The 23317-nt window shown below is 45.8% G+C and overlaps 2 protein-coding genes across 8 annotated transcripts in view; both read right to left on the reverse strand.

Annotated features, from left to right (window-relative positions):
* Positions 1 to 11390, reverse strand: LOC112266771 (SH3KBP1-binding protein 1). 2 transcript variants are annotated; one of them, XM_024444555.2, is made up of 17 exons: positions 11195 to 11390; positions 10797 to 10850; positions 10582 to 10627; positions 10380 to 10453; positions 10181 to 10239; positions 9992 to 10072; positions 9743 to 9913; positions 6506 to 6596; positions 6199 to 6389; positions 5899 to 6014; positions 5572 to 5659; positions 5284 to 5400; positions 4660 to 4848; positions 4220 to 4375; positions 3804 to 4085; positions 3551 to 3683; positions 1 to 2654 (listed from the first exon to the last, which is right to left on the reverse strand). In XM_024444555.2, the coding sequence occupies exons 1-17, from the start codon at positions 11272 to 11274 to the stop codon at positions 2000 to 2002; spliced, it is 2583 nt and encodes an 860-aa protein (XP_024300323.1). In that variant the 5' UTR covers positions 11275 to 11390; the 3' UTR covers positions 1 to 1999. The 2 variants fall into 2 exon arrangements, with proteins under 2 accessions (XP_024300323.1, XP_024300324.1); XM_024444556.2 differs by having other exon boundaries at positions 4660 to 4830; positions 11195 to 11389.
* Positions 11391 to 13446: 2056 nt separating this feature from the next.
* Positions 13447 to 23317, reverse strand: part of LOC112267361 (spectrin beta chain, non-erythrocytic 4-like) — a 65987-nt gene continuing 56116 nt past the window's right edge. For 2 of the 6 annotated variants that reach the window (XM_042297145.1, XM_042297149.1), the window contains 11 exons: positions 23125 to 23259; positions 22680 to 22924; positions 21847 to 22033; positions 21650 to 21734; positions 21269 to 21465; positions 19961 to 21069; positions 19312 to 19381; positions 18825 to 19108; positions 17447 to 17614; positions 17318 to 17360; positions 13447 to 17128 (listed from right to left, as the gene is read on the reverse strand). In XM_042297145.1, coding sequence (XP_042153079.1) covers positions 16856 to 17128; positions 17318 to 17360; positions 17447 to 17614; positions 18825 to 19108; positions 19312 to 19381; positions 19961 to 21069; positions 21269 to 21465; positions 21650 to 21734; positions 21847 to 22033; positions 22680 to 22924; positions 23125 to 23259 — 2796 coding nt within the window. In that variant the 3' untranslated portion in view covers positions 13447 to 16855. The other 4 variants (XM_042297147.1, XM_042297146.1, XR_006078800.1 and 1 more) reach the window with 4 other exon arrangements.

Here is a 23317-nt window from a genome sequence, read left to right on the forward strand (position 1 = left end):
TGACTTTCTGCTTCATTTATGTGGCACATCATGGAATTGCAGAGGAAAAACAAATGCTACCAAAGTGAAAGACAAAAAAAAAAAGAAGTGTGACAAGTATTAGACAAGACAGTAAACAGAGACATTTGAACACGCCTCTTCATCTGAGCTATTGGTGCAACAGGCAATACTGCTGAACTACGTTGTTGTCAGTGACATATCAATCAACCCGGTTAACATTGCGACAGAAACCACTAAATACACAAACATGTGAAAACATGTTTATATTTTGTAAATATTCACCTAAGTGTTCAAATGGTTCAGAAAAAGCACAAAGAGATAGACCTCTACCGACGTTTGGTAGAATCACTCCACAATCAAGTTGCTTGTCCTTGCAACGAAGTTTGAGTAAAATGGTCATAACCCATAAAAAAAAAAAAGATAAAACACAGGTACGCGAGGCACTGGTTGTGATCTGGAGGAAGACTTGAAAAAGAATGATCCAAAATGGCAGTAAGTTAGTCAGATGTAACTAAACATATGAATGATAAAATGTCTATCATTTATCTATAGATTCGGATTCTTCGTCAACAATCATCACTACATTTGATACTGCGTGTGCAGTAGGCTTATTGATTCATTTAAGGTACAGAAAGCCAACCGTAGTGCAAAGCAGGAAGACTGAAAGAGAAATCTGTAGAGGATATCAGAAACGTTTAGAGGCCAGCCAACCTGGACAGCTGATGAAACTGTGGTTTTGCACAACCGAATACCATTTCTGCTTCAGGGAAGCTAATTTGCGTGCTCATCCTAAAAAAAATCTCAAATGCTCACTTTCGATGGCCACACTGGAGAAGTGTGCTCTTCACAGATTAATCCCGGTTTCAACTGCACCGGGCAGATGGCAGACAGGGTGTAGGGCGTTGTGTAGGCGAGAGGCTTGCCCCATGGTGGCAGTGGGGTTACGGTATGGGCAGGTATAAGCTACGGACAACAAACAAAAGAGCATTTTATCGATGCCAATTTGAGTGCACGGCAATAGAGGCTGGTGGGAGTAGCTACAGGAGGACGGACGCATTGTAATGGCTGGAATGGAAGAAATGGAACGGAGTCAAACATGTGGTTTTCATATTTGATTTGTTATATACAGTTCCATTTATTCCATTCCAGCCATTACTATGAGCCCACCAGCGGATGCACGGATGCACAGAGATGCACAGAGATACCGTGACGAGATCCTGAGGCCCATTGTCATGCCATTCATCTGCCTCCATCACCTCATGTTTCAGCATGATAATACACTGACCCATGTTGCGAGGACCTGTACACAAAATGTCACAGTTCTTCCACGGCTTGCATTCTCAGACATGTCCCTCATTGAGCATGTTTCGGATGCTCTGGATCGATTTTGTACAACAGCGTGTTCCAGTTCCTGCCGATATCCAGCGACTTCGCACAGCTATTGAAGTGGAGTGGGACAACATTCCACGGGCCACAATCAACAGCCTGATCAACTCTATGCGAAGGAGATGTGTTGTGCTGCATAAGGCAAATGGTGGTCACACTAGATACTCACTGGTTTTCTGACCACACTACAAAAATGTTTAAGGTATCTGTGACAAACAGATGCATATCTGTATTCCCAGCTATGTGAAATACATAGGTTAGGGCCTCATTTAAATTGGCTGATTTCCTTATATGAACTGTAACGCAGTAAAATCTTTGAAATTGTTGCATTTATATTTTTGTTCAGTGTAATTTAATGAAATGGACTGCTCTACCAAATGCAACCGAACAACTGTATACATGGCTAGATTTACAATGTGTATCATCAACACATTGACAGTTTGGATATATGTTGTATATGACTCTTTTGAAAACAGAGGAATGACATTTGATATGTGTCCTTGATAGGAAATGTCCATAAATGCGACAATAGGTGCCGTCACTAAACCACACATGCTCAGAAACACCAAAAGCGTCCATTGTTTGTCCACTCACTCATACATCACCGAGCCAGTCAGAAGCTCGTCTCATTCATAGGGGGTTTAGAACTGGTGGGGGGCACAGGGGAGGAGCTCTCTGGAGTGGCTGCTGCAGCCTCAGGGGGCGGGACTTCTGTAGTAGGGGAGGTGTCAGCTCGACGAGGCGACACGGGGGTCTGGGAGCGGGTTGGACTGACGATTGTAGCAGGGGCAGGGCTGGGTGAGGTGGGCTGCGGCCGGCGCGGCGATGAAGTTGGGGAGGCTGCAGGGGGGCTGGAGAAAGAAGCGGGGGTCCGTAGGCCCAGTCTAGCCTCCAACTCCGAGCATACAGCCAGGCTGCGCCGCGTTCCCCCCTCCGCCCCTCCTGCAGAGTCCGAGACCTTGGCAAGCTCCTGACAACGCTCAACAAAACTACCCCTGCGCAGAGAACCGATGCCACCGTCCCGGTCTCTGTCCTGGGGGACGGTGCGGCCGGGCCGGGGGCTGCCACTGCTGCTGAGGGAGGCCTGGCTCAGACCCAGGTGGTGGGGCTGGATGCCCAACCCTGCCATGGAGAGAGCCATGTCCCGGGGCTTGGTGAGGGGCACCGGAGGGGCCTGGCGGGGCAGGCTACCAGAGAAGGGACCCGAGCTGCTCACACCACCTCTGGTCCCACGCTCTCTGGAGCTCTCACTCAGCTGGGACTGCAAACTGCAGAGACAAGAAACAGAGAGAATATGATCAGGGCCTAAAATGTACTTTTTGTTCCACCAGCCACTTGTGGCAGGTAGATTTTTTTATTACCACTCAGATTTTTTTTTACCAGCCCAAAAACATTTGCCATAATTACAATCTCTGGAATTTTTCTAAAACAAAAAATGTATTAGTAAGAAGTAATGTGGTATATTGCTTCATTTCATTTTTTCTTTTAACCAAAATATCAGATGAGACAATGTTCAGCTGCCCCTTTTAAGGGCGGAAGGTTACCATGGTAACGAGGCTACTCGAGTCATGCCATGCGTCTGTAAGATTTGGGATGTGACTCGTAGTAGACATCGTCTACAGCGTCTCTTCACTATCAGTTGAAGCAGCAGATTCAAACAAACATTGAAAAACAACTGCGCTTGTGAACACAAAGTAAATAGCCAAGAAACACCAGGACAAAGTCTCACTTTGCTGACTTGAGTAAATTAGACCAACTTTTATGCCTGTGCCTCCAAAAAATGAATCTATCAGGGCTTCACTTACATTGTGCAAAGCTGTTGCTGCGTGAGGTGGGATTTGTATTCCTTTGTGCAATTAGAAACACTATACTTTGAAGGCACCTACTTCAGCATTTTTCACACATACTCTCATACTTTACTTTTGATTCTATTTTTATTCACAAATGCGAATGCAACGCTCACACATTAGAGCCCTGCAAATTGACCACCCCCCAAACTAAAGCTACTCGCATTTTGGTGGGTGTTCATTTTATGCCCTGAACATGTGCACGGCACATGTGCACTTGCAAAAAGGATAGCATCAGTGGGTTAATATACGCAGCTGTATGGGTCATGTAGCAGGTGCGTGATTACATGGGCAGTTGGCAATGGTGGCTGGTGTACCTGGAGGTGGAGGCTCGGGGGGTGGAGGAGTGGGTGAAGGAGGCAGCGGGACTCATGTCGGGCGTACGGGTCAGAGCCAGGTCACACTGGTCCAGCAGCTCCAGGAGCTCCTCCTCTGTGGGGCCTCCCAGCGCTGAGAGACAACCAGACAGAGATAGTCAGAGGCCTCAACTCAACTTCTAGGACACATCCCTTAAGCAAACCAGTCGACACAAAAAAAAAGCCACGTGTTGTAGAGCGGAGGTCGTCTTACCCCTGATGTCCACTTTCCCTGCGATCTCCATGGCGGTGGTCAGGTCCCACATCTGAATGCTACCGTTGGCGTGGCCACCGAAGAGGTAGCGGCGGGGGCGTGAGCCGATGCGGCTGGACCCCTCGCACTCGTGCACCATGAAGGAGGTGATGGAGGTGCCGTCCACAGAGCGCACCTCGCACACCCTCTTCCCGTTGGACGAGAGGCGCACGTAGAGTTTGTCTGTGTCGGGGACGACCCTCTGGATAAACACCTGCTGGTCGTCTCGCTCGCCATACGGACCTGTTAGAGAGGAAAACGTACCCTTACAGTATGTACCCTTACAGTATGTACCCTTACAGTCCTTTTCTCATTGCATCTCTAAAAATGTAAACAAACCAGTGTCCACTTTTGACCCCTGACCTCTGTCTGCTTACCTATCTCAGTGCCGGCAGCACAGCCCCCGTGGCCGTCGATGTCCTCCAGAGAGAGGATCTTGAAGGAGGTGAGGGGGGTGGAGCCTGGCTGGGTGGAGATCATGCCCCTGAAGCGAGTCACCGTCCAGGTCCGCACGTGGTTGTTGTCTGCACACACTGACGACACAACAGGGTTAGCCCAAAGACATCTGCATGATGGGCCCCATCTTCTGCACTAAACTTGGAGGACCAACGTTTCTCTGTCAGCAACATCAATGTTTAACGTAACGCCGTGTCAGCTGACATCCGAAAAGGCAAAAATCAAATCAACCCCAATGAGAAATGCAGCTAAATTAATTCATAAGCATAACATCCAACAGCTCACAAGCGGAGATGGTAGAATACACATCGAAGTAACGATCATCCCTAAAACATGGAGGCTCCTAGCCAACCATTCTCACCTGATATGAGGTGCTTCTCAGAGAGCATGATCTTGGTGACGGGGCTACGGTGGACTGAGAAGGTCTGGAAGAGCTGGGGCCCAGAGCCCACGGTCTCCGGGTGCTGCACTATGACCCGCACCGTGCCCGAGCTGGTCCCGTAGGCGATCTCGATCCAGTTGCCGCTGTCGCCTGACGACACATTGGGGACTTTTATCCCATACACTATTTTAGCCACAACGCATGCGGTGTTATGTACCGTGCATATCAAGAAATGGAAGTGGATAGTCAGCCGGTAGACCCAAAAAGGTTAAGGTTGAGGTATTAGGACCGAAATTGGTTCAAGTTAGTGTTCATGTTTGGGACGTGAGGTTAGGGTAAAGATCAAGATTAGTTTAAAGGGTAACGTTAGGTAAAGAGTTAGCGAAACGCCACTGGGAACCATTCAAAATCTGCCAGCTGCCTATAAAATTACCATTGCTGACCATAAATTAAGTAACATGGCATTTATAACATGGCATTATTTATTAAGTTTCTATTTCCAATAACCACAATTGACCAATTGATACTTGCTAATCCTTAAAAACATACAGAAAAAAAGCTATTAATTTCAGTGAAGATAAAAATCGAAACGGGCAGACATACTTGTTTTGGGCGTGAGGTAGACACTGAGAGCAGTGATGGCGTCCTCCGTGGGGTCACGGTACAACTCTGTCACTAGGAGGTCATTGTCCTTCATCCTCAATGGAAACTTCTGAACATCTGTTGACAAGAACACATCCATGAGAGGTCTATATTTTGCAACTGTATTCATATACTTATACTGAATGATGTACTACAAAAACACCTTGTGACTGCATTCTTCTACACAGAAAAACTATTTCAATAGTTGTCCATTATTGCGTCATAGGTAGAAAAGATGACTTCCTTTACCTATATAATATATGGACCCATTGTTACAGCCTAGAATGAGGAAGGATCCGGCAGTATCATAGCTATTAATGGGAACCACATCTTGATTCTGAGAAGGGAAAGACAAAAGGAAAACATGAAATGGTGTACAACACATATAATATATGCCATTTAGCCAACACAACTTACAGTCCTGTGTGCATACATTTTACATATGGGTGGCCCCGGGAATCGAACCCACAATCCTGGCGTTGGCAACTGAGCCATACAGGACCACATATACTATTAATACACATAATAGGCTCTTTTGACGTGACATTCTTACAGAACGTACGGACACAACTTTACCTGCCAATGTTTGGTCACTGCATTCCATACTCCCACTTTCCCTGTGTGGCTGGTGGCAATAAGCTGGTTCCCCACGAAGAAGAGAGCCTCCACGGGGACATTCAGACTGAACACACCTGGAGGGAAGCAGGTACAACGGAGACCTATTAGCACGGCCCTTACAATAAGCCCCCACAACTACCTATGACGTGGTCTCTTAAAGTACTAAACGACAAGTCAACAAATAAACATTTTGAGCGATAAAAACTATACCCGTAACGTTTGTTTTAACACTGTGCGTTCATCCGTTTGCTCACTGACCTATCTCGTTGCCGTTGCCGTCGGGACAGATAGTCCAGAGGATGATCTCTGTGCCCGAGGCCACGGCCACCATCTTGTCGTTGTCTCCCAGGGAGCCGCCCATCACCTTGGCGTTGAGTGCCACCCTGTCAATCACCCAGTCCAGGCGGGGACTGGTGAACACTTGCTGCCAGCCCGTAGACTCCTTCACTCTGATGGACGAGGACGGCACAGTTTAACACCCTCGACGGTCCTTACACCCCCCCAAAAAAAAAAGACTGATACACACGACGCTGTGATATCGTACACGGAAATCCTGTGTTCTTACCGGTAGCAAACAACAAACTGGGCATAAGCCACAGCGATCCAGTTGTGGTGGCCACAGATGATGCGGACCATGCCTGGGTCTGCAAGCTGAGCTGTGTCGGAAGGGAAAGATGAACAGGTGTGGGTGAAGGTGAACCCTCCAGGTTGATAATGTTCCCTTAACAAATAAATGGCTCCAGGTTAGAGCTTTTACTTTCAATCCATTTCAACCAGACAAGACATATTGATTGAAGCTAAATATAAATAAATATATATTGAAGCTAAATAGAATGTCAAAATACTGGCCAGAAAGATCGTCACGGTCTGAGTCACGGACGGTTCACTCTAGCCCTAGTGGTCACCTTACACAGACCTGCACCGTGGAGACTGTTTGCACCAATGCCCCACACATAAACACAGACCCGCACGGGTCAGTTCTTTGGAACCACACTCACCCCGCGCCAGCCATATCAATTCCGAGCCCCACCCCATATCCAGCAACAGGACAGATTTCTCTCTGCAACCCCACCCACATATAATTATTAAGAGAGCTGATCCGTGACCCGCCAAATAACATCAATTTAGTTCATTGTTTTTATGACTCCAGAGTAGTAGGCTACTAGGCCATTCCCCTTCCCTGCATGAATGAATTTGACTGCATCTCTATTCAACATTAGGATAAAAGGAAACCATGCCATGAATTAAGAGCGATAGGCCTATCTTCTTAGTTACACGATGCAACACATTGACAACCCAAATTCCTTTGAAAAAGAGCCTTCTAATTACCTAATGAAAGCCTATAGCCGACATAAAATGCCATTATATTAAATATTGTTTAGATAACGAAATAGTTTAATTGAAACTTAGATATACAATTCCCAAAATTAAATTGGCTATAGGCTGCAAAAATACACTGTATTCATTTAGTAGGCTACTGGCTACTCAAACTTTTACTAGCCGCAGGGGTTTCAACTTTATATAGCCTGCTTACGGTCTAAATGAATGAAAGCCTGAATTAATTTAGCCTAATACTGAATGTCAGGAGTAGATTCCTAGAGGAAGAAGTATTTTCTATCTACTAAACGTCTTGGTAAGTCACGGTATTTCAAAAAAAACTTTAAAGTACTTTTTTTTAGGAGAGTGGTCTGCTCGATTATTTGATTGACAGTTCTGGTCGCCTAGCGATGGACATTAGTCCCGCTTCAAGAAGTGGCATTCCTTTACAGACCAGTAAAATGCCCATTCAATGGCGCTTCGAAACGATCTCCAGAGAAGGTTGTGTCGGCAAAGCCGTCGTGTACCCAGACATAGAAACATGCCGTAGCCAAGGGTACAGTGGCAAGAAAAAGTATGTGAACCCTTTGGAAATACCTGTATTTCTGCATAAATTGGTCATAAAATTTGATCTGATCTTCATCTAGGTCACAACAATAGACAAAGAGTCTGCTTAGAAATAATTACACGTTTTCATGTCTTTATTGAACACCCCGTGTAAACATTCACAGTGCAGGGTGGAAAAAGTATGTGAACCCTTGGATTCAATAACTGGTTGTCCCTCCTTTGGCAGCAACAACCTCAACCAAACATTTTCCATAATTGCAGATCAGACCTGCACAACAGTCAGGGGGAATTTTGGACCATTCCTCCTTACAAAACTGTTTCAGCCCAGCAATATTCTTGGGATGTCTGGTGTGAACCTCTCTCGAGGTCATGCCACTTAGGTCAGGACTCTGACTGGGCCACTCCAGAAGGTGTATTTTCTTCTGTTGAAGCCATTCTGTTGTTTATTTACTTCTGTGTTTTGGGTCGTTGTCCTGTTGTATCACCCAACTTCTGTTGAGCTTCAATTGGCGGACAGATAGCCTTACATTCTCCTGCAAAATGTCTTGATAAACTTAGAACTTCATTTTTCTGTTGATGATAGCAAGCTGTCCAGGCCCTGAGGGAGCAAAACAGCTCCAAACCATGATGCTCCCTCCACCATACTTTACAGTTAGGATGAGGTTTTGATATTGGTGTGCTGTGCCTTTTTTCCTCCACACGTAGTGTTGTGTGTTCCTTCCAAACAACCCAACTGTAGTTTCATCTGTCCACAGGATATTTTGCCAGTAGCGCCTTGGAACATCCAGGTATACTTTTGCAAACTTCAGACTTGCAGCAATGTTTTTTTTGGACATCAGTGGCTTCTTGTTCAGTGTTTTACGTATCGTAGACTTGTCAACAGAGATGTTAGCATGTTCCAGAGATTTCTGTAAGTCTTTAACTGACACTCTAGGATTCTTCTTAAACCTCATTGAGCATTCTGTGCCTAGCTCTTGCAGGCATCATTGCAGGATGACCACTTCGAGGGAAAGTAGCAACAGTGCTGTACTAATTTATAGACATTTTGACTTACTGTGGACTGATGAACATCAAGGCTTTTAGAGATACTTTTGTAACCCTTTCCAACTTTGTGCAAGTCAACAATTCTTATTCTTAGGTCTTCTGAGATCTCTTTTGTTCGTTGCATAGCTCACATCAGGCAATGCTTATTGTGAATAGCAAACTCAAATTTTGTGAGTGTTTTTTTAATAGGGCATGGCAGCTCTAACCAACATCTCCAATCTTGTCTCATTGATTAGACTCCAGGTTAGCTGACTCCTGGCGCCAATTAGCTTCTGGAGAAGTCATTAGCCTAGGGGTTCACATACTTTTTCCAACCTACACTGAATGTTTAAATGATGTATTCACTATAGACAGGAAAAATACAATAACTTCTGTGTTATTAGTTTAAGCACACTATGTTTGTCTATTGTTGTGACTTAGATGAAGATCAGATCAAATTTGATGACCAATTTATGCAGAAATCCAGGTAATTCCAAAGGGTTCACATACTTTTTTCTTGCCACTGTATATGACTGCGGGAGATGAAACTTCATTGACCAGCTCTAGCTGTCATGCAGAATAATGTTCCTATTACATATGTGTTGTAAATTGACGTGGAATTTTGTGATTTAAAAAAATAAAATCAACAGTACCCCCCCCACAAAAGGCAAGTTGAAACGTTTGTCACATCCCTAATGCATACTACCTCTTCTATTAGTTATATTTTTACTTGACTCTATTGAGGAAACTACCACATAAGCATTTTGCTGCACCTTTTCAAATTACATTTTATTGGTCACATACACATATTTAGCAGATAATATTGCAGGTGTAGAGAAATGCTTGTAAAATGTGTATGCGTATGTTAAATGTGCATGTGATTCTGAGGCCTTACCACCACTTATCCTCTCCTCAATCGTTGCTTTACCCAGTATGCCCGCGTTGCCCAGGTTGGGTGGCATGGTGTTGCTGCGTCTCACTGGAGCCCTCTCCATGGGCAAGGCACAGCCCACCATATACTGAGGTCCCGCCACACTGTGACGGTTTCTCCGCTTCGCCGGGTACACTGGTGAACAAGAGGAGACGAGCAGGAAATCAAACTTAAAACATACACTGACTGTCCTTGAAGTGAAGTCAAATCTACCTGGAGGCGGCAGATAGCCATTGAAGAGCACGTTTCCACAGGAAGATCGGTCCAGTTCGTCACAAAGCTGCAGCTTACGCACTGAGGAAGAGAAAAAAAAAGTAACCAAGGTACAGACACGAACACACACAAAAAAAGACAGCCTCTCATTCACAGCTGTATTGGACTTGCTACTGGCTACTTTCTTACCCAACGGAGTGATTCCATAGAACTCCGCTTCATGCATGAGCAGGTGCACATTTATAGACCTAAAAAGAAAGATTAAGAAATCTAATTTGGAAAACAACCTGCCATCAAGGCTGAATAGATCATTTTTATTATTTTATTATTTTTTACTCATTGTAATTGTAAACTAATTGTAAATAAATGTAAACAAAGGATTCAGCACCTGGGAAACAACTCTTTGGTACGCAGGAAGTTCAGTATGGGAGTAAAGAGAGATGGGTCCCGATCTATGAAGATCTGTGGGAGATAAAGGTCAGCAGCACATTACAAATATGTTATAAGTAGGCCTAAGTGGTTGCCAATATCAAATAGGTTTATATACACATAGCCTAGTTTTAAAAAAAAATCGATTTCAGACAACTTACCGCTCCAGTTTCATCCTTCAAGGTTGAGATCCTCCCACTTAGAAGACTGGCAGAGACAACACATCTCACTAGTTAGACCGTACTAAGCTACAGCAAATGACCACATGCCATCTCTATGGGTCGGTAATTAATGAGTTGGAGTGGGTCATTATGAAGACACTTGTGAATTTAATAAAAGGCATTGGCCTAGGTCTCAAAATAAAGAGTTTACCTACCTTGAGAAAAAGGAGTCTGGGACCCATGTCAATGTCTGTCTGGAGGTGCTGAACCTGAAACAACATGATCACTCAAATGAGCATACACACAGACTCAAGTTTGATCAAGTTCAAATCCATTGAAAAGCTAGCAAGCTAACATTACCGAGCTAGCTAGCTTTGCACTTCCGGCTGCACTGTGAAGTAGTTGCTAACGTTACTGTCAGAGACATAAGGTTTAGATGGAAAAATATCAAACTAACAGTAGTTCGTTTGCTAACTTAAGACAATGGTACTAACGTTATTTGATTACCAATCTAGTTAGCTAGCCAGCAACTTTTACATAGCTAGCTAGCATTCACCCAACAACAATAGCTAGCAGGCGGTAGCTAACTATTCAAAGTAATGCCAGTCCTCACCTTTTTCCTCCAACGTTTAAATGGATAATGTCTCCGGTCCTTGCTATATTAGCCATATTGTAAGCTGTGTGAATGTTCATGCATTGCCCACAAAGTTAACGTTTGAATTAATCATCACAAAAACTATTTAACCAACGACAACGTTAGCCACATAATTATTCCTGTTACAACTTCCTGAAACAGAACCTTCTTCTTCTGTGGTGTCTGACAGTCAACAACAACAACCATATTTTCATCGTCGCCGCGCCACAAGCTGTTCTGGAGTGCGGAGTACAGGTGCGATTTACCCAAGTATTGTTTTTACTGTAGGCTACAAGCAACGTCTGACATAATACATATGATCTGGTCAGTAAACACACTAAATGACCAAAGGTTATGTGGACACCTGCTCGTCAAACATTCCATTCCAAAATGATGGATTAATATGGAGATGCTATAACAGCCTCCACTCTCTGGGAAGGCTTTCCACTAGATGTTGGAACATTGCTGCAGGGACTTACTTCCATTCAGCCACAAGGCACTGATGTTGGGCAATTAGGCCTGGCTCATCCCAAAGGAGTTCGATGGGTTTGATGTCGGGGCTCTGTGCAGGCCAGTCAAGTTCTTCCACACCAATCTCGACAAACCATTTCTGTATAGACCTCGCTTTGTGCACGTGGGCATTGTAATACTGAAACAGTAAAGGGCCTTCCCCAAACTGTTGCCACAAGGTTGGAAGCACAGAATCATCTAGAATGTCATTGTATGCTGTAGCGTTAAGATTTGCCTTCACTGGAACTAAGGGGCCTAGCCAGAACTATGAAAAACAGCCCCAGACCATTATTCCTCCTCCAGCAAACTTTACAGTTGGCACTATATGCATTGAGGCAGGTAGCATTCTCCTGGCATCCACCAAATCCAGATCACTCCAGAGAACGCATTTCCACTGCTCCAGAGTCCAATTGCGGAGAGCTTTACATCACTCCAGCCGACACTTGGCATTGCGCATAATGATCTTAGGCTTGTGTGCAGCTGCACAGCCATAGAAACTTGTTTCCTGAAGCTCCTGACGAACAGTTCTTGTGCTGACGTTGCTTCCAGAGGCAGTTTGGAACTTGGTCGTGAGTGTTGCAACCGAGGACCGACGAGTTTTACACGCTACACACTTCAGCATGCGGTGGTCCCGTTCTGTGAGCTTGTGTGGCCTACCACTTTGCTGCTAAGCCATTGTTGCTCCTAGATGTTTGCACTTCACAATAACAGCACTTACAGTTGGCAGAGGCAGCTCTAGCGGGGCAACAATTTAACAACCTGACTTGTTGGAAAGGTGGTATTCTATGACGGTGCCACGTTGAAAGTCACTGAGCTCTTAAATAAGGCCATTCTACTGCCAATGTTTGTCTATGGAGATTGCATGGCTGTGTGCTCATTTAATACACCTGTCAGCAACCTGGTGGGGCTGAAATGGCCAAATCCACTAATTTGAAGGGGTGTCTACATATTTTTGTACATATAGTGTATCTACTCAGGGTGTAGGTGACAGTGACATAACAGACAGAAAGTAGAAACAGGAAGTTGGGGCTCCCAAGATTCTAGGTACATTGTTCAGCATGTCTGTAAACCATTACCCCAATTCATCAAAGCATTATTCATTCAATACATGTACAACTGTGTGAACAGATAAGATGTTTGAAGGTCTGTAGTTGTTAGCTTCAATAATGTTAGGAGAACTTGCTGCTATTTTGTCCCTAACTGTAGCAGCAGTGATACATTCATGTATGGTTTTATGCATGAGCAGCGTTAATACTAAAACATGTGGTATCAAATACAGTAAATATTTTTTTTAATAAATTATGCAAAGAAGAGTGAATGTAACTGGAATTAGTATTGGTCCAACATGGTCCTTTGGCCTGCATATATTTGAAGAGCCAATTGACAAGACAATGGCATTGAACTTCACATGCAATCCAAATGAACACCACACAGTGTTTTTTTTTTTTCAGTATCCCAATTTGTATTTATCATTTCAAAGAAACGACTGTACAGCGTCAATGGTTTTAAGTTGGATCTGTTTTATACATTATTATTCATTCATTCATTCACCTTTTCCATGTAAGCAAGTGTGTCACCCCATTATTGTACAGTGATTGGCGGAATGAGACTTCAAAACATGCAGAGCAGTATCATAATAGGGACTATGTTATTCATGCAACTTCTTTATCCTGATATTGTGATGTTTTCTGTTGATGTTGTACCAATGAACCATTTTCCCCATGAATATTTACATTTGTTTAAAAACCTCCCTTTCACAGCAGAACAGAAAAAAAATGTTTTTTTTTTTTTTTACAGAAAATACTTTAAGCAATTACATTTTGTACAGGTCATCAAGCTGTTGAACTTTGCAAAACATCCATTCAGTAGTTCCCTAAAAACCAGTGGTGCTCTAGGGTCAAAGGTCAGGAAATGAATGGTAAGTGTTGAGCATTGACTTGTCCACAAACAGCAGTGGAACATCTTGGATGAAAACTGAAATGTAATTATTATTCCCTGAAATGAAACGTATTCCAGAAAATATGGATTTGAGTTTATAATTGGCGTTAAGACTATTGATTTGTAACCTTTGAGGTGGTAATGCTTTCATGAAGGAAGCACTCCAGGACCGCACATCACACACACACCTGAAAAATCATGACTGCATGGCTAATACAGAGGCATTGTATCAATCATGGGATTCCTTTCACAAGTCTCCCAATGACAACTGAATGCTTGTGTGTATATCAACTGTCGGTTATAAAATTGTGCTTTCTAGGTATTAACAACATTCCGCTGGTTTGTCATTTGAAAGTCTATAAACTCAAATGACCCTCTGTGAAACAGAAAAGATAACATGGATCGGGCCTTGGCCAAGCCAACAGACTTGCTGGCCCACATTTGGAAAATGACCACTGGTCATTTAAACAGATAACTACTGAATGAAACCTTAGCATGACTAAATGGATGAAATATTGTATAGGCATGTTTGGTTGTTAGGACGTGATAGATTTGTGAAACTCGCACTTTCATGCACTGTGGCTGGAATTCCAGCTGTTAGTAACGTGTAACAAGCAAGACGAGCATGAAAAACTGCCATGTGAAATATCTCATATCATGGTTGAGCATGATACTCTCATACTTTTCCGGCTGGTGTACTTAATGTTCATTCATGAAGATAATTCAAAACTCATTCTCCAGTAAGCAAATAAAAACATTTCCCTCTTGGACCCTCAAGCTCCACTGCTCCTCAATAGCACTGCGCAATGGGGGAACGTTTAAGTGCAAGGGATAAGTTGCATAAATTCTCTATTCGCATTCCTGTCAACCTCCCTAAGCCACCATAATACTTTGACGGCATACAATCCGTTTCGAGTGAGACTATGGCATACAAATAGGATATCTGTGACATCTGTACAAACATAAGAGTACAATGGTAAGCAGCATTTCCAAACATAGATACCACTCAGAGACATCCAAATTAGTGTTAAATCAGAACTAACACAATTACGCACATCAATTTGAAACCAATTCGTTTTTATTGACCATATTGTTTTTGGAATGAGGCATCCTCCATATGAGCTGCCCAGGCAATTTAAGTCTACTCTAAACAATAGATAGTACTGAATGCACAGTGAAACTCCTGAATGCAAGACTTCAGCAAACTAGCACTTTATCGCTAGTATCCTCCAACTACACTATGATAATTGTATGCCACTCGGTAAAGTATGTCATATGAATCTAAGAACTCGCCATAGAATCTCACAGATGTCCAACAGCGCCCTATCTGGCTGTGTCCTGTGTCATGTATTGTACTGTATTTCACATTCCATGTGATAGTTATGCTCATTCAAAAATAAGTTCTGCTGATCCTTGCCTTGTTGTGTCCAACATGCGTTATGGATTGCATTGATTTGGCATTCAACGCCTATATAGATGCATAAAATGTGTTTAAAAAACAAGGTAGAAAAAAGCTACTCGGGAAAGATTTCATGATATTTTCACTGTACTGTCTCGTCGCCGTCACTCCTCACTTCTGTACAAATCTCTGATGTAAGGAACAGGCAAAGGATTTGTCCACTAGCTTCCATAATGTAAGACTTCCCGTTACCAGATATGGCTTTGCAGTGCTACGACAAAACAGATCATTTTATTGTATGATGCATGGAGAGGAACAAACGTGAACATCGTCGCTGATAGCTACAAACTGTGAGAGGAACATATGATCGGACTGCTATGCAAAGCCTATCAACAAGAGATGTATCTCAAGCAAGACATGCATGTGTTTCATTCATCCAGAAGATAGGAAGCTTTTGTTTACATCTGTCTGACATCGACTTGCACTCCTGAGGCCTTGGAGTGACCAATCGGCACCGTGTCATTTCTGTGTGGCCCCTGATTCTTGCTGGGTCCTCATCAACTCCTGTGGTTAATTGTTAAGAAGCCTGGCCTGTGGAACGGCAGTGCCTGGAAGACTGAGGGAGAACTGAGGACGCAGATGTGAACAAAAAAAACCTGAGCTATGAAAACCCTGGGAGTGGTGAGAAGCTGAACAGACACACACATCCGCACACACATGCTCAGACACACACACCCACAACTTCATTTCTATTTTTTTGACTGTCTATAAAAAAGCATTGTGATATTTTCTGAATGGACAAAAATAATGTTGACTGGGTATGTGGAGTGTGGTTACCACCATCTGATGTTCTTTGAGAAGGAAGGAGGCTTGAGGTCTTGCCAGATGGCTTCCAGTCCTGTCCCTCTGATGCTGGGTGGCTATGGCTGCTGGGTCCCTGGGGGCCTCTCGGGGGCCCCAGATGAAGGCATAGATGAGTATGGCCGTGGGGGCCAGCCTCCAGGTAAAGGTTCCAGCTCATCCATCCAAAAGCCAGAACAAGCTCTGTGAAGGCTGATGTTCTCTGCCTCTTCTTTTTGTCCTCTGGCTCAATGTTGAATTGTACAAATTCAATTAGGATGAGTTTGATGACATTACAGTTTTGTACTGAAGAAAATCCAAAAAGTGAGAAAAGTCCAGAAAAGAATGAAGGCAAAGTGAATGAGCAGAAATACAAAAAGGAAACAACATAAAATAATTGTTCTCCAAAAAGAGGCCAGTTGTGAAAAACATTTAGGCATATTTCATTCTCTTTTGTTTGGGAGTATAAGATTGGATGTTCTAGACATACAATACATAAATAGACAGACAAGAGTTACATACAGATACAGCTCATCCCTTACAAAAAAATAAACTTAAAACCTTATGAGCTACTTCTTCATACCACCAGTGATAACAACCCTCTTATTACATGTGTCCATCTCTCTCACACTGCTGCCCTGACTAGGAGCATCTGCTTTCTGCAGTGCACTAATGTCACCACCAGAGGGCAGAGGTGGAACAAGCCGGGCAATAAGTGTTAGTGCCCAGGACTGACACCCTCAGAGCAACAGAGATAAAGAGAGAGGGCAACGATGAGGGGCACACTGATATTCGTGCTTCAAATCCCTCATGTCAGTTCACCAGGGTGATGTTCCTGTCTTTTTTGACACTAAACAGTACTGAAGCAGGTGGACGAGGTGAAAAGGATGGGTCTTGACTGGGAGTCTTTTAAACCTCTCTCCCTTTCCCCCACCCAGCGCACAACATCAAACTCATTTCTTCTTGCTGGACTTTTCTGAACGCTTGGTGTCCAATTTGGTCTCACCCTTATCCGACCTCTCAGAGCGCTCGGCCCTCTCCGGCATTTCCCCCCGGTCTGACTTTTCCCCCCGCTCTGACTTGTTATCGGCCTTGCTGCCGTCCCGGCGCGTGCCCTCGTCCGTGGATGAGGTAGTAGGCTGGGGCTGACCCCATTTGGCAATCTCCACATGCTCTGCGATGCTCTTGTTGATGGTGGTAGTCCAGGCCTTTAGATCATCCTGTGACTCGGAGAGAGAAAGGGAGATGAGAGAGAGCATGGGACAGGACGAATGATAAAGAACGAGAAAGGAAAAGAGAGAGGGCGAGAGACAGAGAGAAAGTTATTTGGCACATGGACAAACAGTGCAGAATCACATCGCTATTATATGACAGTGTTTCCATGAAAGAGCAGTCAACCTTCGAACGCCTTTTACCTCATCCTTTGCATGGAACAGAAATTCACTTCCGTCTTTCGTTCTGAAACAGAAGGACAGAGAAGTTGAGGGTAACACACAAAATGGTCATCTACACAACATGTCCCCGATTGAAGGCAGAGTACTAACTTAAGAGTAAAGACGTTTTTCTTCTTTTTGTATCCAAGGGTGACGTCGCAGTGGCAGTGGCCGAGGTTGAGCATGGGCTCGTTGTTGTAAGGTGCGGCGGTGTTCTTAGCGTCCTTATAGAAGCCTATCTCTCCTTTGTTCAGCACACAGTACAGGTTGACCCAGGATCTGCTGTAGTGGGGAGGGGGGAAACGGGGAGTGTTCAGCCAAAACCAACCACAGGCTTAATGCCACCTAACCTCACTCACCTGGGGGCGTTCAAGATGACTGGCCGCAGTGGGCCGAGGGAGAACACACTGCTGGACAAACAAATGAACCGCCGACCGTAGCGTGCAATAGGTGCATATACACGTGGCTTACCTTTGTGGCGAGGTAGGAAGAACAGCCAGCAGCAAGGAGCAACAGGAGAGAGAAAAACACAGAGACTCTGGTTAAATGACAGTATTGGTATTAGTGAACTTTCATCTATCCTCTTAAGACGATTGAGTGAAACACATAAAAAAAAGCTAGGCTTTACCTTGGCATGTACATAGCATTACATGTACATCGGAAACATTCATCCAATTGGTGAGTGAGCAGTGGGACTCATTTGTGGGATGAGTCTGTTGCGTTGCGTGTCAGCCATGGCCTCCAGGGGGGCAGTGCGGCATCGAGAGGCGGACGGTTCAGTCTCCGGGGGCCAGAGACCCATGGTAGGCCACCAAGCATGACCGACTGAACGAAACGTCTCTCGGGGAGGAAGCGGAGTGATGTGTGGCCACTGCAGGGACCTGTGCGGGTAGCCTGGCTATGGCTGCATATCGTACTGGCTATGGGCCAGGCCAGAACCAGCAACAGGTTCGACCTAAGGCTCAGCAACAACATCCATCAACCAGACTGCTCTCCGTCAGGGCCAGTGTTGGTTTAGGCACCATGCATGTTGCAAGCAGTGGAATGGCTGGTGGCTATCTCTTGGTTGAACTCTCATTCTGATACACTTCTGATCAGAGGCTAAACAGAGATCTGAAGTTTCAATAAAAAGCTAGAAGAGCATATGTTAAAGCAAATGGCTATTTTCAAATAGGATGCTAGAACATATGTCAACCCAGAATTCTATTTTCAATAGGTTACAAGAGCATATGTCAACTCGGGTCGTTAAGCTCCAATAGGAATGTCTGAACATACAGTATGTCAGACCAGTGCTAAAGCTCCAATAGGATGAGCATATGTCGACCGAGACCTAAGGCACCAATCGGATGCTGGAACATATGTTAATGCCAGTGACATGCACCAATTGAACATTTCGTAGGTAAAGTCAGTTGTTTTGTTAGCTTAGCATGCTCATAAGATCATGCCTGTAATATCAACATACTCCCCCACTAGGAACCTGGATGCCCACCTGTTAGAGCTCTTCTTCATGGTCTCGATGTCCAGCTTGCGGAAGAGGAAGCCCTCGTGGTGGGCAGTGTGGCTGGGCGGCTGGAGGACTGAGGGGCTCACGCTCTGGGCCATCCCTGGCTCTGGCGCCGAGCGTGACCGCCGGGTGGTGGCCTCTCCTGCAGAGTGGTCCTTGGGCCTGGGTCTCCGCCGGGGCTTGGGCCGGTCCCGTGCTCGCGGCCGGTCTGGACGTCCGGAGGACTTCTCTGGCACGCCATTCGGCACTTTAGGGACCTCCCCTCGGGCCTGAGGAGAGAAGAGAGAGGGCAGAGTTCAGACTGTAAATACAACGTGTAGACAGTGAGTTCCTCTTTCTCCTCTGCCTCAGTGCTGGAGGTGCACCAGTTTGCCCAGGAAGCGGTGGTTAAACACCCTCATTAATAGCATTTATGTATAGATAACTCTATCTGTGTAATAAAGGCGGCAAACCTGGTGAACAGAAGACTCACCGTTGCTGCCTCTCTGTCTTTTAGCTGCTCCACTATGTCAAACAAGGTCTGGCCGCCTGACCGTTTCTCCCTGTAATCAACCAAGATAAAAAGTGATACACCTTTCTGCAAACAGTGTCGTGGAAATTCTAACCAAAAGGAGAGAGACTATAAATTCTTCAAACTTTATTATAAGATTTGCAAATCTGTAGAAATTAGCAATCTCCTCAACAGTGCAGAGTTAAGAGCCCAACGAACAGAGTTGGCTCTCCGCTTTTATAGAAAGTACAACCTCTTTGTCTTCGTGGCAAAGAGCAGGTGTGTGAGATCTTGATGGGAACATAGTGTACAAACACGTGATAACGGCAGTTTTGTTACAATCTAACTGCTGCCGCTCAAGCTAGCTTCTGGTCTCTTCATATCTCCACACAGCTGTGCCCTTGAAAGATACAAAAAGAACAGGATGGACTCAAACTGTGGTCACTCTCATATGGCCCTTTGTCTTCGCCCGCGTGACCAAGTTACACAAAGACAAGAGTGGAAGAACACTAGCTTCTTCTTAAATGAGAGAAATAGACCGTGGACTTTTTCAGTGCATATGCATAACAGAGTTTGTCATTTTCCCACCATAACAGCACTTAACGACTCCAAGGCTCAATGTAGTACTCACGTAGAACGTCTGTCTGACTGCTCCTTGGCTGTGTCGTGTTCACTGGACTCTTGTCTCTCCGTCCGGTGGCGGTCTTTCCTCCGGCCTTCGTGTCCGTGGCCTTCCTGCTCGCTGGACGTCTGCCTCTCCAGCTTCCTCTCTTTGCGCTCGGCCCGTTCCCGCCACACCTCCTGGGGCAGCTCATCCCGCCGTGCCTGAATCATCAGCACCTCACTAGAGTGCTGGCGCTCCAGCCTGGCTTCCCTGTGACTGTCCCTACTGTCCCTACTGTCTCTGTCCCTGTCTCTCTGCTGGGGCTCCGACCGGCTGCTCCCCGCCCGGTGGTCTCTGCTGCTGGGCTCACTGTTCAACCTCTCCCTGCCCATCCCCTCCCTCCCCATCTCCTGGAGCACCACCTCGGCCATCACCGGCATCACCGGCGCTGGCTCTATTAACACAATATCTCTCTCCCTCTCTCTCTGCTCCCTCTCCCTCACCTCCTTCTCTCTCACCTTCTCCAGCCTACAGGCCACCAGCATGGGCGTCACCATGTCATCCATGTGTTTGATCTTAGGCTGCCGGAGGTACTGTGAGGCTTTCACCTCCACTGCCGTGGCTGCACCAGTCACCAAGCTTGCAGCTATCCCTTTGGCCTCGACCGCGGGGGTGACCAATCCTACGGCCAACCCTCTGGCTTCCGAGGCGGCAGTCCCCAACCCTGCTGCCACCCCTCGGACCTCCATGGCAGTTGTGGTCCCTAAATTTGTTGCTACCCCTCTGGCCTCCATGGCGGTTGTTCCCAGGCCAGCTGCCACCCCCACTACACCTCCAACCACTCCCCCCATCACGGGCATGGCCCAGGCCTCCAGGCTGTTGCGGTAGCCACTGGAGCCGTTCATGATGGGGGTGTAGTTGGCCACGGTGGATCCCAAGCGGCGGGCCACGGAGGAGGGCAAGGGTTCCTGGGAGGGCCTTTCAGCTCTATGCTCGGCCTGCTCGTAAATGATCCGTCTCATCAGGGGGGAGCCCTGGCTCCGGGCAGGGGACGTCTCCTGGGGGTCCAGGAACACCTTTCGACCCAGCAGGGGGGTGGGAGGGAGTTTACTCTGCTCTGCTTTCATCTTCTCCACCTGGAACCAAATCGAGGTTAACTAAACAGCAGCACTTCATAGTAGAATCTCCTCCACAACAAAATTAAGCATACCGTAAACATGAAGCCAATTGACAAGTCACTTCAAACAAGCTGTGCTCTACAACCTCTTGTAAGCAACCAGGATAAAGACGGCATCAGCTAAGGGGAGTGTTAGTAGGCTAGGGATAGTGACGGACCGTGGTGAGGCGTCGTAGTGAGCTGAAGCGCTCCTCCCAGGTTGCGGCGGCTTTGCGGAAGGCCTCGTGGCGGCGGATGAGCTGCTCCACCTCGTCCACACTGGCACCCAGCTCCTTGCTATTGATGAAGGGCTCCTGGGCCGTGAGCCAGGCCTCGGCCACCACCGCTTCCTGGGCAAACTGGTGCACCTCCAGCACTGAGGCAGAGGAGAAAGAGGAACACAGTGTCTGAGAATTGGAATCACATCCCTCACACTGTTGCTCAGTTGTAGCTTACCGTGGTTCCAAATTATGGAATGGCTTGGGATAATATCAAACAGAGACTTGAGGTGCCAGGTACTAGAGTAAGTTACATTCAGGTAAAAATCAGGGGGGACTCACTGTGCTGCAGGACCTCCCAGTGTTTGTCCCATTTCTCAGACAGCTCGTACTGCTTGGCCACCACCTTATCCAGCTTCTCCTTGATCTAAAAATACATTTCCATTGAGCTTCATCCAAACTAGTGACTGTAAATGTAATCTAAACTACAGTACCATCCTCTATGTTCTATGGCAGAACCCTGGCAACAGTGCTGTTACCTCCTCAGCAGCAGGGTTGCGCGCGGCCAGCAGCGTCTTGCCCATCTCGATGCACTGCAGCACACTCTTACTGCGCGCCTCCACCTCGCTCTTCAAGCTCTGGTGGTAGTTCATCAGTACCTCCACTGAGGACACATCCCTGAAAGGACCAGAGAGTCCAGAGCCCGTTATATCGCTGTGGGGAATGCTGACAGTGAGGGAGAAGAGCACAGGGTTACACACCCTGGAAGACAAGGGCCAGGTCAGCCTGATATACACCACCAGGCAGCCATTTTGAAAATAATACTGTTTATTGCTATATTAAAACATGCTTACAGTGCATTGCTTGAAATGTGTTCATTATAATTGTTTCTCTCTGTGTGGTCTGTGCTCTCTCTGCATCTTTCTGTGCAGCTCTCCATATTTGGCATTTTTCGTAACGTAAATAAATTCCCTTATTTACTTATATTACGATAATGCCACAAAATCAAAACAGGCCCCTGAACTTGCAGATCAATCACATCTGATAGATGGGCAGGTGGATGAGATGGAGCAGTATGATATACAAACAGTAAATATAGATAAGACCGTACACACTTAATTTAATGTTTAACGGACAACCCCTTCACAAATACAATCTTCCAGGAAAGAGATACACAACTTCCTTTTGGATTATAGCTGAACTATGCGTCTTTCAGCCTATCCTAGGTCGCTAGGTGTTGAACTAACATTGCTGGGCCTATAGTATTTTAACAAAAAAGGTTGACTTTTTTCCCTCTTGCTCACCTCACTTTCATAAAATGTGTATGGCCTAAACCATAAAAATACAATTGTAACCATGTCCACTCATATACCTTGGATTGTCCCCTGTGCCGATCTGAGAGATGATGCTGTCCATCCACATGATCTGGTCTCGCACCACCCCGAAGAACCGCAGCTTGTCTGTTGCCGTGGTGATCTGCACTCGGCACTCCTCACAGGACGTCAAGAGCTCCTTCCAGCAATGCATCACTTCCTGTTCCCGGTCGGCAATCGCCTCAGCCTTCTGCCCGGCGTAGATGGTCCGGAGCTGACCCGCACTCTCCTGGAGCTGCCTCACCTGGACACATATAGACAGGGACGGGTGATAAATGACATAGGAATAACTAAAAGTACTGTGGAAAAGTACTTACTGAACAAGTATGAGAGAAACTTCACGTGAAGTATTACCACATTGACCTCTTGTATTGTTCGGTCTTCCTTTTTAGTCTCATGTGCTAATAAAATAAAGTGATAGTGGGGGAGGGCGGGGGGGCTCACCTGAGTGACGAGCAGCTGGATGTCGTGCTCGAAGCTGTGCATGAGCCTCTGCAGGGTGCTGGTGTTGGCAGTGCCACCCTGGCGCGCCCGCACCTCGGGCAGCCTCCGCTGCTTATCATCGATCTGGGCCAAGATCTGCAACACAAGGAGATAACAGACAATCAGAGACACATCAAAACACGACATAGGCCTA

This window comes from Oncorhynchus tshawytscha, linkage group LG14, assembly GCF_018296145.1.
Source record: "Oncorhynchus tshawytscha isolate Ot180627B linkage group LG14, Otsh_v2.0, whole genome shotgun sequence".
Classification (NCBI taxonomy): domain Eukaryota; kingdom Metazoa; phylum Chordata; class Actinopteri; order Salmoniformes; family Salmonidae; genus Oncorhynchus; species Oncorhynchus tshawytscha.

Excerpts from the sequence above, each read along its gene's own strand:
- LOC112266771 (XM_024444555.2), bottom strand. The coding sequence starts at position 11,274 with ATGAACATTCACACAGCTTACAATATGGCTAATATAGCAAGGACCGGA. Across the intron at positions 10,240-10,379 it reads ACCAAAGAGTTGTTTCCCAG|GTCTATAAATGTGCACCTGC; the intron begins GTGCTGAATCCT and ends CTTTCTTTTTAG. Across the intron at positions 6,015-6,198 it reads CGGCAACGGCAACGAGATAG|GTGTGTTCAGTCTGAATGTC; the intron begins GTCAGTGAGCAA and ends GCTTCCCTCCAG.